The sequence below is a fragment of the Ahaetulla prasina genome, chromosome 7 (assembly GCF_028640845.1).
Source record: "Ahaetulla prasina isolate Xishuangbanna chromosome 7, ASM2864084v1, whole genome shotgun sequence".
In the NCBI taxonomy this organism is placed as follows: domain Eukaryota; kingdom Metazoa; phylum Chordata; class Lepidosauria; order Squamata; family Colubridae; genus Ahaetulla; species Ahaetulla prasina.
Genome location: NC_080545.1, coordinates 80,397,818 through 80,411,384, shown reverse-complemented (window position 1 = coordinate 80,411,384; position 13,567 = coordinate 80,397,818). Strand labels below are relative to the sequence as shown.

Below are 13,567 nucleotides of genomic sequence, written 5' to 3'. Positions count from 1 at the left end.
ATATGTTTGCAGTTAAAAGACATTAGTGATATTCTTTGCCTACATTTAGGTCGTCAGGAAGGTTAACATTTTTAAAAAATTCTTATTATTAAGAGAATGAACAGCCTTTTCATGTTAGAGAATGTTGTGGAAACTACAGCCCAACAATATACATATACTTTAGATTCATTCACAAATTAGATTTGATGGGAATCATTCGCTCATGATTTTTTTCTAGTATTTCCTATATCAAGCAAATCAAATATGTAACCAGGGTATAAGGACGGGCAAAGTTTAACAAATTTACTTGTACCTGTTGTCACTGGAGAACGTTGAAGAAAGAATGGCTCTTATGTTACATCTAGCCATGTCCTATTTTGTCTGATGCAGATTTACTTTTTCCTGTTCCTCCTTTTCCTTCAAATTATCAAATCCTTACAAGAAATGATCTTGAAAACTAAGAGCTTACACAATTCACCTAAAGAAATGCATGGCTGATGGGGATCTGAATTTGTATCTTGCCAACATTTGGCCAATATTCCAAATATGGTCATGTTGTTGGAGTTGTGTGAGAAGCAATTACAGATACTAGCTCAGGTGTTACTGCAGTAAAGAGTCAAATATACTTTTGTGAGTTTCAATGTGCCCCTCAGCTCTATACCTGGAAGATACTGACATAAATTTAATTAATATAGTAAATAATAGCTATTCAGCAGAAGCCACTGAAGTCCACACTGAAGGTTCTATCAGAAAAGCACAGCTGGCAATCAACTTTTTTTGGTGGTGGTGGGGTGTCAGGACACTTTTTATACTTACAGATTTCACCCTTGAAGGTTGTAGGGAAATTGTTTGATGAAAAGGCAACATCACTAGAGAGAAAGGGATGAAAAATTGAATCCTTTTCTTTTTTTTCTGGTGAGAGGAAATTTATTTTTTAAGAGCAAAATGGATGTTTTGATCCGAACAAAGGTTTCTCACATGAGTTTTGTAACTTTATAGTGCAAAATAAAAACAGAGCATTCATTTATAGGTGGGTTTTGCCACCTATCTGGAGATCATCCTCATTCTGGTGGAAACACCTAGCAGTATAAGAGGACCTTTGCTTAAAGGTTCCCCTTGCACATATGTGCTAGTCATTCCTGACTCTAGGGGGCAGTGCTCATCTCCACCGTTTCAAAACCGAAGAGCCACCATTGTCTGAAGATGTCTCCATGATCATGTGGCCAGCATGACTAAACACCAAAGGTGCACGGAACACTGTTATCTTCCCACCAAAGCTACTTGCAAGTATTTTTCTACTTGCATTTTTTACGTGCTTTCGAACTGCTAGGTTGGCAGAAGCTGGGACAAGTAACGGGAGCTCACCCGTTTGAACCGCTGAACTGCTGACCTTTCGATCGACAACAGTGGTGAAATTCAGCTGGATCTATCCAGCTCGTGCAATCCGGTAGGGCCGGCGGTGGGAGGCTCTACCCACCCACCCAGCATCACCACTCCTGTTTTTGACCCTCTGCGCATGCAGAGGAGGTGCATGTGCTCACAGTTGCGATCCGGTAGTGAAGGTAAGTGCATTTCACCCCTGATTGACAAGCTCAGCATCTTAGCCACTGAGCTACCGCATCCCCGTATCTTTGCTTAGCCAGCCAAATTAAACCTATCAATCAGACTGGCGACAGATGTAACCAAATGACCCTCATATCCAGAGACAAAAAGACTTTTGCCATTTTGTTCCTCGTAGGAAGAGCGTGGCTACCTTAAAAAAACAAGCAGATGAAAAAGAGAAAGGGGAAAATGTGTTTGGACATCCCCACTACAATTTCTATACACCACAAGAATATTAACAGTTTTTAGACTTTGCTTTATTACCAAGCAATTTCTGCAACAGAAACATTTGCAATGGGAACAAAAATGGTTATTATTTTTCTTAATGGAAAAAAAAACATAACAAAGGCAATCAGGATATAATTATTACAGGTTATGTATCATCTGTAATAGGATAAGAATACAGAAGCATTATGAAAGTAGTAAGTCTATTGTGAAGACACTTAATTGCAGAATAAATCTGTAGGAATTCGGGCTGTCCCATCACAGGATCTTTCAAGGGGAACATGCCTGATCCTTCTGGAACTCAGCAAAGTCACACTGGCATATTTGTGTGAATCTGCAATTCCAACAAGTAAAAACATGAGGCAACCACAATCTTCCTGAAGCCTTGTTACCCTGAAAGGTCATGGGGCATTAGAACGAATCAGCTGGAAGGGACCTTGGAGGTCTCCTAGTCCAGCCCCCTGCTCAAACAGGAGACTCTATACTATTTCAGATAAGTGATTGTCTAGAATCTTCTTAAAAACTTCAAGTGATGGAGCACCCACGATTTGTGAAGGCAAGCTGTTCCACTGGTTAATTGTCCTCACTGTTAGGAAGTTTCTCCTTAATTCCAGGTTGCTTCTTTCTTTGATTAGTTTTCAACCATTGTTTCTTGTCCTTCCCTCTGGCGATTTGGACAATAATTTTCTGTACAACACTTTCCCCTGTTCTTGTGCTAAACCAGGGGTCTCCAAGCTTGGTCCCTTTAAGACTTGTGGACTTCAACTCCCAGAGTCCCTCAGCCAGCAAAGCTGGCTGAGGAACCCTGGGAGTTGAAGTCCACAAGTCTTAAAAGGACCAAGCTTGGAGACCCCTGTGCTAAACTGTATGCAGAATTCCATGGAAAGGTAAAACTGCAGGACATCTGCTTTTATTAGGAGTTCTCTGAAAGTTATTCTAGATTCTTAGCTGAGGCCAGTGCTAACAATGCCTCCTTCTCTTCAAGCTATTTCTCAGAGCTAAATGAGGATTAAGGAGCTTAAGTGCTTGTATTTACAGCTAACCATAAATGCAGATGCTTTTAAATCCTTCTTACACTTATCAGTGGCATATTTCAGCACAGGAAAGATTCCTATTCCACCCCTCCCCCCCAATTAAAATTTGGAAGCAGGTTTATCATTGCAAAAGTAATTCAGGAAGACCTCTGTATATGGATTAAATTAGAAACCAAGCAAATGTTTTCAGTGAGGAAAAAAAATCATTAAAGTGAGTTAGTCTATTTTATGAAATGTTTAATTGTGTTTGATAATGATAATAGTGCAATAGAAAAACACCTCAAACACAGGGGTGTCAAATTCAAGGCCCGCAGGCTGCACCCGGCCTGCAGGGTGCTTAGATCTGGCCCGCAGGGCTGCCCTGGAAACAGAGCATTGGCTAGTGAAAATAGAGTTTGGGCGGGCAGGTTCCGTTTTTTGGCCATGACAGCCTCCTGCAGCCCTCTGGCAGCAAAAAGGGAGGGGAGGCTGTGTGTGAATTCCCCGGGGCTCCATTTTTGCTGGCAGAGGGCTGCAAGAGGTTGTCACTGCCAAAAATGTGTGTGACGTCAAGCTAGCCATACCGATCCTGGCCATGCTGCCCTGGCCACACACATACACACACACACACACGGCCCCCTGAGGTCAAACACAGCCCTGATGTGGCCCTCAATGAAATCAAGTTTGACACCCCTGATCAAAGAGAAAGGACATCTATCCAACAGTTTTTGTGGGGTTTTCTTCAAGTAGGATGTTATGTTGAACATTTTTTGTGGTTTCAAGTCAGTCTTGATTACTGGCAATTGCCTGGACAAGTCGGTGCAATTTTTTGGCCAAATTTTGGAAATGGTTTGGAAACAACATTGCTTGTTTCCTAAGGCACAGTGGGAATAAATGGTCTAAGGCACCCAGTTGGCTTTTTCCTGGTTTCTATCCTGATGCCTTAACCACTACACCAAACTGGCTTTCTTAATCAAAATTAGCAAAAGAAAATAAATAAGGGCGAGAGATTGAGAGGGAACAGTAGAAAACCAACATGAGCAAGGCAGCATTTGCTGAACAGTAGAACATCCAATTTAAACATTTGAAAAGAAAAGTTTAGAGACTCAATAAACTATATGTATAGGATAGCTTTATGCTACGAATTTGAATACAGCCCACATTTCCACCAAAATAATGTTAAGGATCCTTTATAAGAATCCTTATAAAATAGCTTCTGTGTACAGCTTTCTGCACAAATATTTACAGAGTTAACGCTTAATCTTTAATTTTGCACTAGAGTACCGTAAGTTGCATATATCCCATCAAATAAAAATGGAATTTTTCCCCAGTTTTCATTTAACAGTTGAAAATAAAAATGCTAGATGGTAGATGTAATATTTGGGAGAACTTCAATTAAGTTACATCTTATTTTATTCCCGTTCCTGGCATAATATATAGTCGAGTCTCCTTGTTTAATATATATATACAATCATGTTTGTCTACTTTCCGGGATTTGGCAAATTTTGCCAATGCTGTCTATGATGGGACAGTAAAATTATTACTGGTTTGGGCCCAATCAGGAAATATGTCCAGTTGAAAGAGTCTAATTCCCCAAGTATTTATGGCCAATGTAACAATCACTAGTCCAATGATATTGACACCAAAGCCAGCTTTGATCTACAAATAAAGAGAAAAACCACAATAATGAGTATCAATTTGAATAAGAGCTTACAGTTCAAGCACACCAGGTCTGGACAGCTTCTGGCATCTGTTTTTTCATAGACCAAATCCAGGGAGCATTTAGATCAGCTACTTAATTGGATTAAATCATTTCCTTCTATTTCCAGATGTGTCCTCATGTTCACTTTACCAAATTACAGCCAACAAGGCACTAACTGGGTTGAAATAACCCTAGCTCTGTCTCTGATCTATCTATGTCAGGGTTTTCAACCTTGGCATTTTTAAGATGTTATGGACACATAACGTCTTAAAGTTACCAAGACTGAGAAACGTTAATCTATTAATAATAATAGATAATAGTGGTGGTGGGAACTATAATTTCAAACCTATCATAGCTGTAATTTGTACATTACGAATAATGTATATCTATTGTTACCGCATTGCAACATTCATTGTAGTGCTTCATTGTTTTTGAAATTTACTTGATTTAATTGTGGATGCTTGATACATACCATATCTTTGATTTGACAGTGCCCATAAGTGAAGACAATGGCATTTGGAGGGTTGCCCACTGGTAGCATTACCGCAAAAGAGATGCACATGGTGACAGGGATCAGGGTGTACAGTGGGTTGATTTGGAGGCTTTCGGACTATAAAGAGAAGGAGGAAGACTAATTCTTTTGGTAACATGCATAACAACTCTGGAGAAACAATATGATTAGATCTGGGATCATGGCTTAGTATTAGACCAGTGGTAGTCAACCTGGTCCCTACCACCCACTAGTGGGCGTTCCAGCTTTCATGGTGGGCGGTAGGGGTTTTGTCCGATACTGAAGCACTTTCCTTTTTTTTTAATTTAATTGACTTTTTAAAAAAATTTCATAGCATTATTTAAAAACATTTTCATTAGGTTTTCATAAAATTCCCCGTGACAATTTAAATTTCTGAAAATATACTATTTGTATCGCCCGCGCATAAGTTTAGTCCACGTTACGTAAGTGAAACTAAATGGTGCTATAGTGTGACCACAAACAAAAGAGACTCGTCCCAGAATATCTCGCGCATCTCCCCCTGCACCACCTAGCTGTAACAGGCAAGCAGAGCTGGTAGCCGGCGCCCCCCCCAAACCCAATCCTCGATGCGCGAGAGGCATGCGCAGGTGTCGATACACGGCATATTACTGTGGAACCGGTGGGTGGTTAGAAAATTTTACTACTAAAAGAGATACAAAAGTGGGCAGTAGGTATAAAAAGGTTGACTACCCCTGTATTAGACTAACATACAGGTTATCAGGAGTCACACTTTCTTTCAACCATAGAGGTAAAGTGCAAGACATTGGATAAATATACTGCGTTGGTGCTGATAAAACTGAAATCTACATATATTCACATGAGAATTCATGTAGAAAATATAAGAAAGTGGTCTACCAACTATAAGCAGTTGTCATGTACCATATTTTAGCATCCAAGATTGGCTGTAAGCTTGGCCTCCTACCTCGATTTTCTACCTTGATAAGTAATAGGCAGCATGGTTCTTGCATTATCTCTGCAAACTGCAATGCTGCTAAAATGACAATGACTAAACAGAGATGCCATCACACAAAATGTCCCCATTATGTGCTTGTGTTCCTGGGTTGGATGCAAGTATATAAATTAGAGCATTGATGAGATGATAGCAACAGGATTGTGACACCATTTTTCTCCTCCTTTGGTGGCATCTTGGACTTCGTATCTCAGATGACTTTAATTTTCTTTTTTAATGCTTTTTTAAGCATTAAATGAGAAACCGGCATATTTGCTTTTTAGCATCAAGTACTGTACATCAACAATACTTTTGTTCTTGCAGAAATTACAACACATTCTTCCAAACATGAAAACGGTGACAGTCTCCAGTCCACCGCTTTGTGTGGATATGTCCTTACTGCCTCAGAAAAAACTGGGCAGAGTAATAAGAAGTTCTTGATGCTCTCTAAGCTTAACCAGTGGTGGGATTCAAATTTTTTAACAACCGGTTCTGTGGGCATGGCTTATTTTGGGGTGTGGCTTGGTGGTCATGTGACTGGGTGGGTGTGGTTAGCTGCTCATGTGACTGGGTGGGCGAGCTTGGCTATGGGCATAGAAACTACTCAGAGGGCTAAAAAAAGTAATTTCTGACCGGTCCTCGCACTTATGACCATCCTCACATTTATGCCCATTGCAGCATTTTTAACAACCATGTCACTCATTTCACAACTGCTTCTCTTCACCACGGTTACAAGATAGGGTGCAAAATGTAAAATGTGAGGACAGTTGTAGGTGTGAGGACCAGTCAAAAGTGTGAGGACAGGTCAAAAATAACTTTTTCAGCCCTCTTAGTAGTCCCTATGCACAAAATGCTGCAACAGGCATAAATGATGACCGGTCATAAGTGTGAGGACTAGTCAAAAGTGTGAGAACCTGTCAGAAATCACTTTTTTCAGCCATATGGATAGTCCCATATGGGGGTAGGCCATGGCCGGCAGTTGAACCACCTTTCCCAGTCCCGCTTCCCCAGGGGCAGCACTCGCTGTACTTGCCTTCTACTGCTGGAGCGGTCAGGGCAGTCCGAGGTGGGCAGTCCGAGATGGGGAACAGAGTGGTAGGCGGCTGAGCCAGACATTTAACAAGCGGTTCGGGTGTGCTCCCAGGGGGGAGGAGAGTGCGAGCCAACAATTTTACAAATGGTGCCGCGACACCGATAAGTAATGGTGGGGAGGGGCGGGGCAAGGGGCGGGGCGAACTGGCAATTTAACAAACGGTTCGGCTGAACTGCCTAGAACTGGCTGAATCCCACCACTGAGCTTAACTCTTTTTTTTTGCAAACATTTCATTGCCCAAACTAGGTAACATCATCAGTGCTAATAGGGAATGGGGTTTGCTCTCATTTTTATATTCTAGTGCAGGGGTGTCAAACTCACGTCGTCATGGTGTTGTCACATGACTTTTCCCCACTTTGTTAAACCGGGCGTGGGCATGGCCAGTGTGTGATGCATCTGGCCTGCGGGCCGTGAGTTTGACAGCCCTGTTCTAGTGGATTATCCTGTCAGTGTTGGTGGGAATGGTTTTGGTGGTTCTTGGGTTGGGCTGTTTAAGGCTAGCTTGTTTCAAAGTTCCTTAATTGCAGTATTGCTTACTTCTTGATCATTGGTCTGATGTTAATCTTGGAATTATTTCTATGCTGATCCGAATCTTGATAGCTGGTGAGGAGACGTTTTGGTCTTTTGGTTTCCTTTTGAGCTTGATTGTCTCGTTTGAATTGTATGTACATATCAAACTCTTCTTCTAAGAGTGGGGAGTGTTGCGGATTCCATCCTGTAAGGAGATACATCTGGAAGGACCCAGAAGAAGGATCTCTGTTGTGGTTCCCTCCCTCTGCAACATCATCCGTGCAAAAATGGCCCCCACTCTGACACTCTTTTGTAAGGCCCTCAAAACATGGTTTTGCCTGGGGAGCCCAGAGTGGGATGGAGCCCATTAAATGGTTGATTTGAGTGTGTGTTGTCGCTGGTGTGTGTGTGTAGGGGGGTTATTATTTTTTACTTTTTATTTTTTCTATTTTTTCTATGGTGTGTTTTTATTAGAGTGCAGAGTGCAGAGAAGAGCAACAAAGTTGATTAGGGGACTGGAGGCTAAAACATATGAAGAACGGTTGCAGGACCTGGGTATGTCTAGTTTAATGAAAAGAAGGACTAGGGGAGACATGATAGCAGTGTTCCAATATCTCAGGGGCTGCCACAAAGAAGAGGGAATCAAACTATTCTCCAAAGCACCTGAGGGTAGAACAAGAGGCAATGGGTGGAAACTAATCAAGGAGAGAAGCAACTTAGAACGAAGGAGAAATTTCCTGACAGTGGAACAACTTGCCTGCAGAAGTTGTGAATGCTCCAACACTGGAAATTTTTAAGAAAATGCTGGATAGCCATTTGTCTGAAATGGTGTAGGGTTTCCTGCCTGGGCAGGAGGTTGGACTAGAAGACCTCCAAGGTCCCTTCCAACTCTGTTGTTGTTGCTGTTGTTGTTGTTATTGTTGTTGTTGTTGTTGTTGTTATTATTATTATTATTATTATTATTATTATTATTATTATCTGTAAGCTGCCTAGGGTCGCTATGAGCGAGTTGGCGGCTATATAAATTATTTTAAATAAATAAATAACAACCAAGCTCAGAGAGCACCAAGGACCCCTCATTTCAATTCTGAAATGTGCTCCTCTATTGGTAACCTTGGTAAGCTTGGTAATATAAGTTATTCTGGGAAGGTAGGAGGGATGCAGTAGCTCAGTGGCTAAGACACTGAGCTTGTCAGTCAGAAGGTCAGTAGTTCAGCGGTTTGAGTCCCTAGTGCTGCATAACAGGGGTGAGCTCCCGTTACTTGTCCCAGCTTCTGCCAACCTAGCAGTTCGAAAGCACATAAAAAATGCAAGTAGAAAAATAGGGACCACCTTTGCTGAGAAGGTAACAGCGTTCCGTGCACCTTCGGTGTTTAGTCATGCCGGCCACATGACCACAGAGATGTCTTCATACAGTGCTGACTCTTCGGCTTTGAAATGGAGATAAGCACCGCCCCCTAGAATCGGGAACGACTAGCACATATGTGCGAATGGGACCTTTACCTTAGGAGGGGTAGTGGGAATAACCTTGTCTGTTTACTTTCTGATGTCTATGTATCTTGTGACTAGTCCATATAAAAAAAGGAAACTGCCCTCTCCAGTTCGAAATGTGCCCCTTATCTTAAAGGATTACCTAACCTTGTTTTAACAAATCCTAATCTGTACTCACCATGCCACATAGAATTGGGAGGAAGATTGTTATGGTTGCAGGATTGCTAACGAACTCCGTTACGATGGACACCAGGAGGCAGGCCAGCAGACTGACTGCCCAGGATGGAAGGCTACTCAGGGATAACATTTGCCTCCCAATCCATGTCGAAAGTCCAGAAGTCTGAGAGTGAAAGAAAAGATAGGCAGGAAAAACAAACATATTCTAGTTCTTGCAGTAGCTGTTCTGAAGGAATAAAAAAGTGGTTTTAACGCTTCCACATATTGGCAGTTAGGTTGTTCGCGCTGATGTGTGAATTCTCCTTGACTTATCTCAGCATCTACCCTCATTTATTGTCTTCCCTTGAGATTCTGTTAAAAAGAAGTCTGGGAAAGACTTTATGAGGCAATGAATCAAGCATGTTTCTGTCTGCTTTATCCCTCTTCTAAAGAGTATGGCGCAGTGGTTAGTATGCAGTATTGCAGGCTAACTCTGCCCACTGGCAGGAGTTCGATCCTGACTGGCTCAAGGTTGACTCAGCCTTCCATCCTTCTGATAAAATGAGGACGGTAAAATGAGGGCCCAGTTTGTTGGGGATAATATGCCGACTTTGTAAATCACTTAGAGAGTATTGTAAAGCACTATGAAGCGGTATCTAAGTCTAAGTGCTATTGCTATTGTTAAAGAGGAGCAAATGAGAAAGGAGATGGGCTAAGCAATCACAGGAAAGAAGGGTTTACCAGTGACTGGGAAGAATTCTGCTTAATAGGAAATGATAGCACCATTTCTTACTAGAAAATGTAAAATAAGCAGCTTTCCCCAAAGTCCAAACTCATCCGAAGACAAAGAACAAACTATAGTCCAATGCTCCCTGGCATTTCAGGATCACAAGCATCTTTTCAAATAAAAGAGATGAATTCTGTCTCTATTGCATATTTCTCAAAGTATGCTTATCAGTGGAGATCTGGCAGGCAGATTAATTAGTGGTAAGGAAAAATGTTAATAATGCAGCTATTTTAATTCCTCCAGCTCCCAGCACTTTCCATTACAGCAGAGGTGGGTTTCAGCAGGTTCTGACCAGTCTGGAGAACCGGTAGCGGACATTTTGAGTAGTTCAGAGAACCGGTAGTAAAAATTCTGACTGACCCCACCCCCATCTATTCTCTGCCTCCCAAGTCCCAGCTGATCAGGAAGAAATGGGGATTTTGCAGTAACCTTCCCCTGGAGTGGGCGGGAATGGAAATTTTACAGTATTCTTTCCCTGCCATGCCCAATGCCCACAAAGCCACACCCACAGAACTAGTAGTAAAAATTTTTGAAACCCACCACTGCATTACAGGTAAGCCCACAATTTATGACCATAATTGACTTCCAAAATGTCTGTTGCTAAGCGAGACAGTTATTAGGTGAGTTTTGCCCCATGTTAAAACCTTACTTGCCACAGTCATTAAGTGAATCGCTGCACTTGTTAAGTTAGTTACATGGTTGTTAAGTGAATCTGGCTTTCCCATTGACTTTGTTGACCAGAGCTTCAGAAAAGGCGTTCACATGATGCTGGGACATTGCAACCATCATAAATATAAACCAGTTGCCAAGCATCTGAATTTTGATCAGGTGACTGCATGGAGATGCTGCAACTATCGTGTAAAAACTGGTCATAAGTCACTTTTTTTAGTGCTGTTAGCTTGGAATGGTCCCTAAAGGAATGGTTGTAAGTGAAAGGCTACCAGTACTAGCTGGCTCAAGCTGTCATTAAACTGCAAACTTTAAAAAAGAATCAGCTTCAGAGCAAATTGTGAATCTATTTTTGGAATATTTGGAATATTTAGAAAACAAAGATGTAAAAAAAAGAAGGAAAGTCAACAGAGAAAAGGAAAAATAGCAGAGTAATAAGAATTCAGATCTATGAGTGATCTGTTGCAGTCTCCTGTCTCATTTCAAAAGCTGATTATTTTAGATCCCTGGATGGATTCCATTCTCTGCTAGTCACCGGGCAAAGAATATGGAAAGGGAAAAATTGAATTGATAAGGAAAAGTGGATGGATCCCTAATATAGGTCTCTTGCGTGAGCAGTGGGTTGGACTAGATGACTTCCAATGTCCCTTCCAACTCTGTTACTGTTACAAGTTACACCCTCTTTTGGATTGGGATTTCACCTTGTTAACTTGCTTTCGCCATGCATCAAGCAATGAAGCTGCCGAAGGAAAAAAAATCCCTCACACTGGCAGCATTTTAGTTTTGTAAGCAATGTAACAGTTCATCACATAGAGAAGTGTTTTTTAACCTTGGCAGCTTGAAGATGTGCAGCCTTTAACCCCCAGAATAAAAACTGAATGCACAAATTACCACACCAAACAAGAAGAGGACCTTCTGCGCACAAATTCCAATCGTGCCTTTTATAATTTTGTTAACAATAAACTTAAAGACTCAAGATCCATCCCACCACTAAAAGATTCTAACAACAAAGAATGCAATGACGAAACAGTTAAAGCCAACCTCTTCAACATTTTCTTTGGCTCAGTTTTTGTTAACTCCGATAACACATACCCGACATTCCACAAACGTGCCAGCAATGATTATGATGACTTAACTCATATAGATTTCACAGAAGATAACGTTGGAAAAGCTCTTCATAACTTAAAACCATCGCTATCTATTGGACCCGATGGACTATGTGCATACTTCTTAAAAAAACTTTCCATTAATATAGCAGAACTCCTAAGTATTATCTTTGATAAAGCTTTCACTACCAGTTCCCTTCCCAAACTTTGGTCACTTGCCACAGTTTATCTTCAAAAAAGGAGACCCCAGCTTAGTCGAAAATTACAGACCAATCTCTCTATGCTGCGTCACCTGCAAAGTCATGGAATCAATCATCAACCAATCCATTACCTCACACTTAGAAGCAAACAACCTACTCTCCAATAAACAATTTGGTTTCAGGAAAAAATTATCATGCAACTTACAACTTCTCCACTGTAAAAACTTATGGACTACAAATCTTGATCAAGGCAAAACAATAGATGCAATCTACATAGACTTCTGCAAAGCTTTTGACTCAGTAGTACATGATAAACTTCTCCTAAAACTAAAATCCTATGGCATTTCAGGACCCCTTCACAAATGGATATCTGCTTTTCTGTCTAACAGACAACAAGTGGTCAAAATTGGCAATGCTCTATCAAATCCTGTTCCTGTCAAGAGTGGCGTTCCTCAAGGCAGCGTCCTTGGACCAACACTCTTCATACTATACATTAATGATCTTTGTGACCATATCTCAAGTAATTGTGTTCTCTTTGCTGACGATGTCAAACTATTTAACACCACTGATAATACATCTATCATTCAAAAAGACCTTGATCATCTAACTGCTTGGTCTAAAACTTGGCAACTCCAAATCTCAACCAGCAAATGCTCAGTCTTACATATAGGAAAAAAGAACCCAAACACTAAGTACTCGCTTGATGGACATTACCTTACAGATGACCCCCATCCCGTTAAAGACCTTGGAGTTTTCATGTCAAATGATCTAAGTGCCAAAGCCCACTGCAAATACATAGCAAAAAAGGCTCTAAGAGTTGTAAACCTAATCTTGCGTAGCTTCTTTTCCAAAAACACTACACTACTAACCAGAGCATATAAAACATTTGCTAGACCAATTCTAGAATACAGCTCACCTGTTTGGAACCCTCACCATATCTCTGACATCAATACAATTGAACGTGTCCAGAAATATTTTACAAGAAGAGTTCTCCATTCCTCTGTAAACAACAAAATACCTTATCCCACTAGACTTGAAATCCTGGGCTTGGAAAAAGTGGAACTCCGTCGCCTTCGACAAGACCTAAGTTTAACTCATAGAATCATCTATTGTAATGTCCTTCCTGTCAAAGACTACTTCAGCTTTAATTGCAATAATACTAGAGCAACCAATAGATTTAAACTTAATGTCAACCACTTTAATCTAGATTGCAGAAAATATGACTTCTGTAACAGAATCATCAGTGCTTGGAATACTTTACCTGACTCTGTGGTCTCTTCTCATAATCCTAAAGGCTTTAACCAAAAACTTTCTACTATTAACCTCACCCCATTCCTAAGAGGACCATAAGGGGCGTGCATAAGCGCACAAATGTGCCTACCATTCCTGTCCTATTGTTTTTCTTTTCTTCTTCCTATATATATATGCTTATACCTTTATATACTATATAACCTTTCTGTATGATACTTACATATATTGTTGTGACAAAAATAAATAAATAAATAAAAAAAATAAAAATAAAATTGTGGTTGGCTGGGGAATTCTGGGACTTG

General features: G+C 40.8%; 1 protein-coding gene across 1 annotated transcript in view; it reads right to left on the bottom strand.

The window, feature by feature from the left end:
• Positions 1 to 4,337: 4,337 nt before the first annotated feature.
• Positions 4,338 to 13,567, bottom strand: part of SLC13A4 (solute carrier family 13 member 4) — a 39,628-nt gene continuing 30,398 nt past the window's right edge. The window contains exons 15-17 of the mRNA XM_058191683.1: positions 9,275 to 9,436; positions 4,994 to 5,131; positions 4,338 to 4,478 (exon numbers count right to left, since the gene is read on the bottom strand). Of these exons, the coding sequence (XP_058047666.1) occupies positions 4,338 to 4,478; positions 4,994 to 5,131; positions 9,275 to 9,436 (441 nt within the window). The remainder of the gene's footprint in view (positions 4,479 to 4,993; positions 5,132 to 9,274; positions 9,437 to 13,567) is intronic.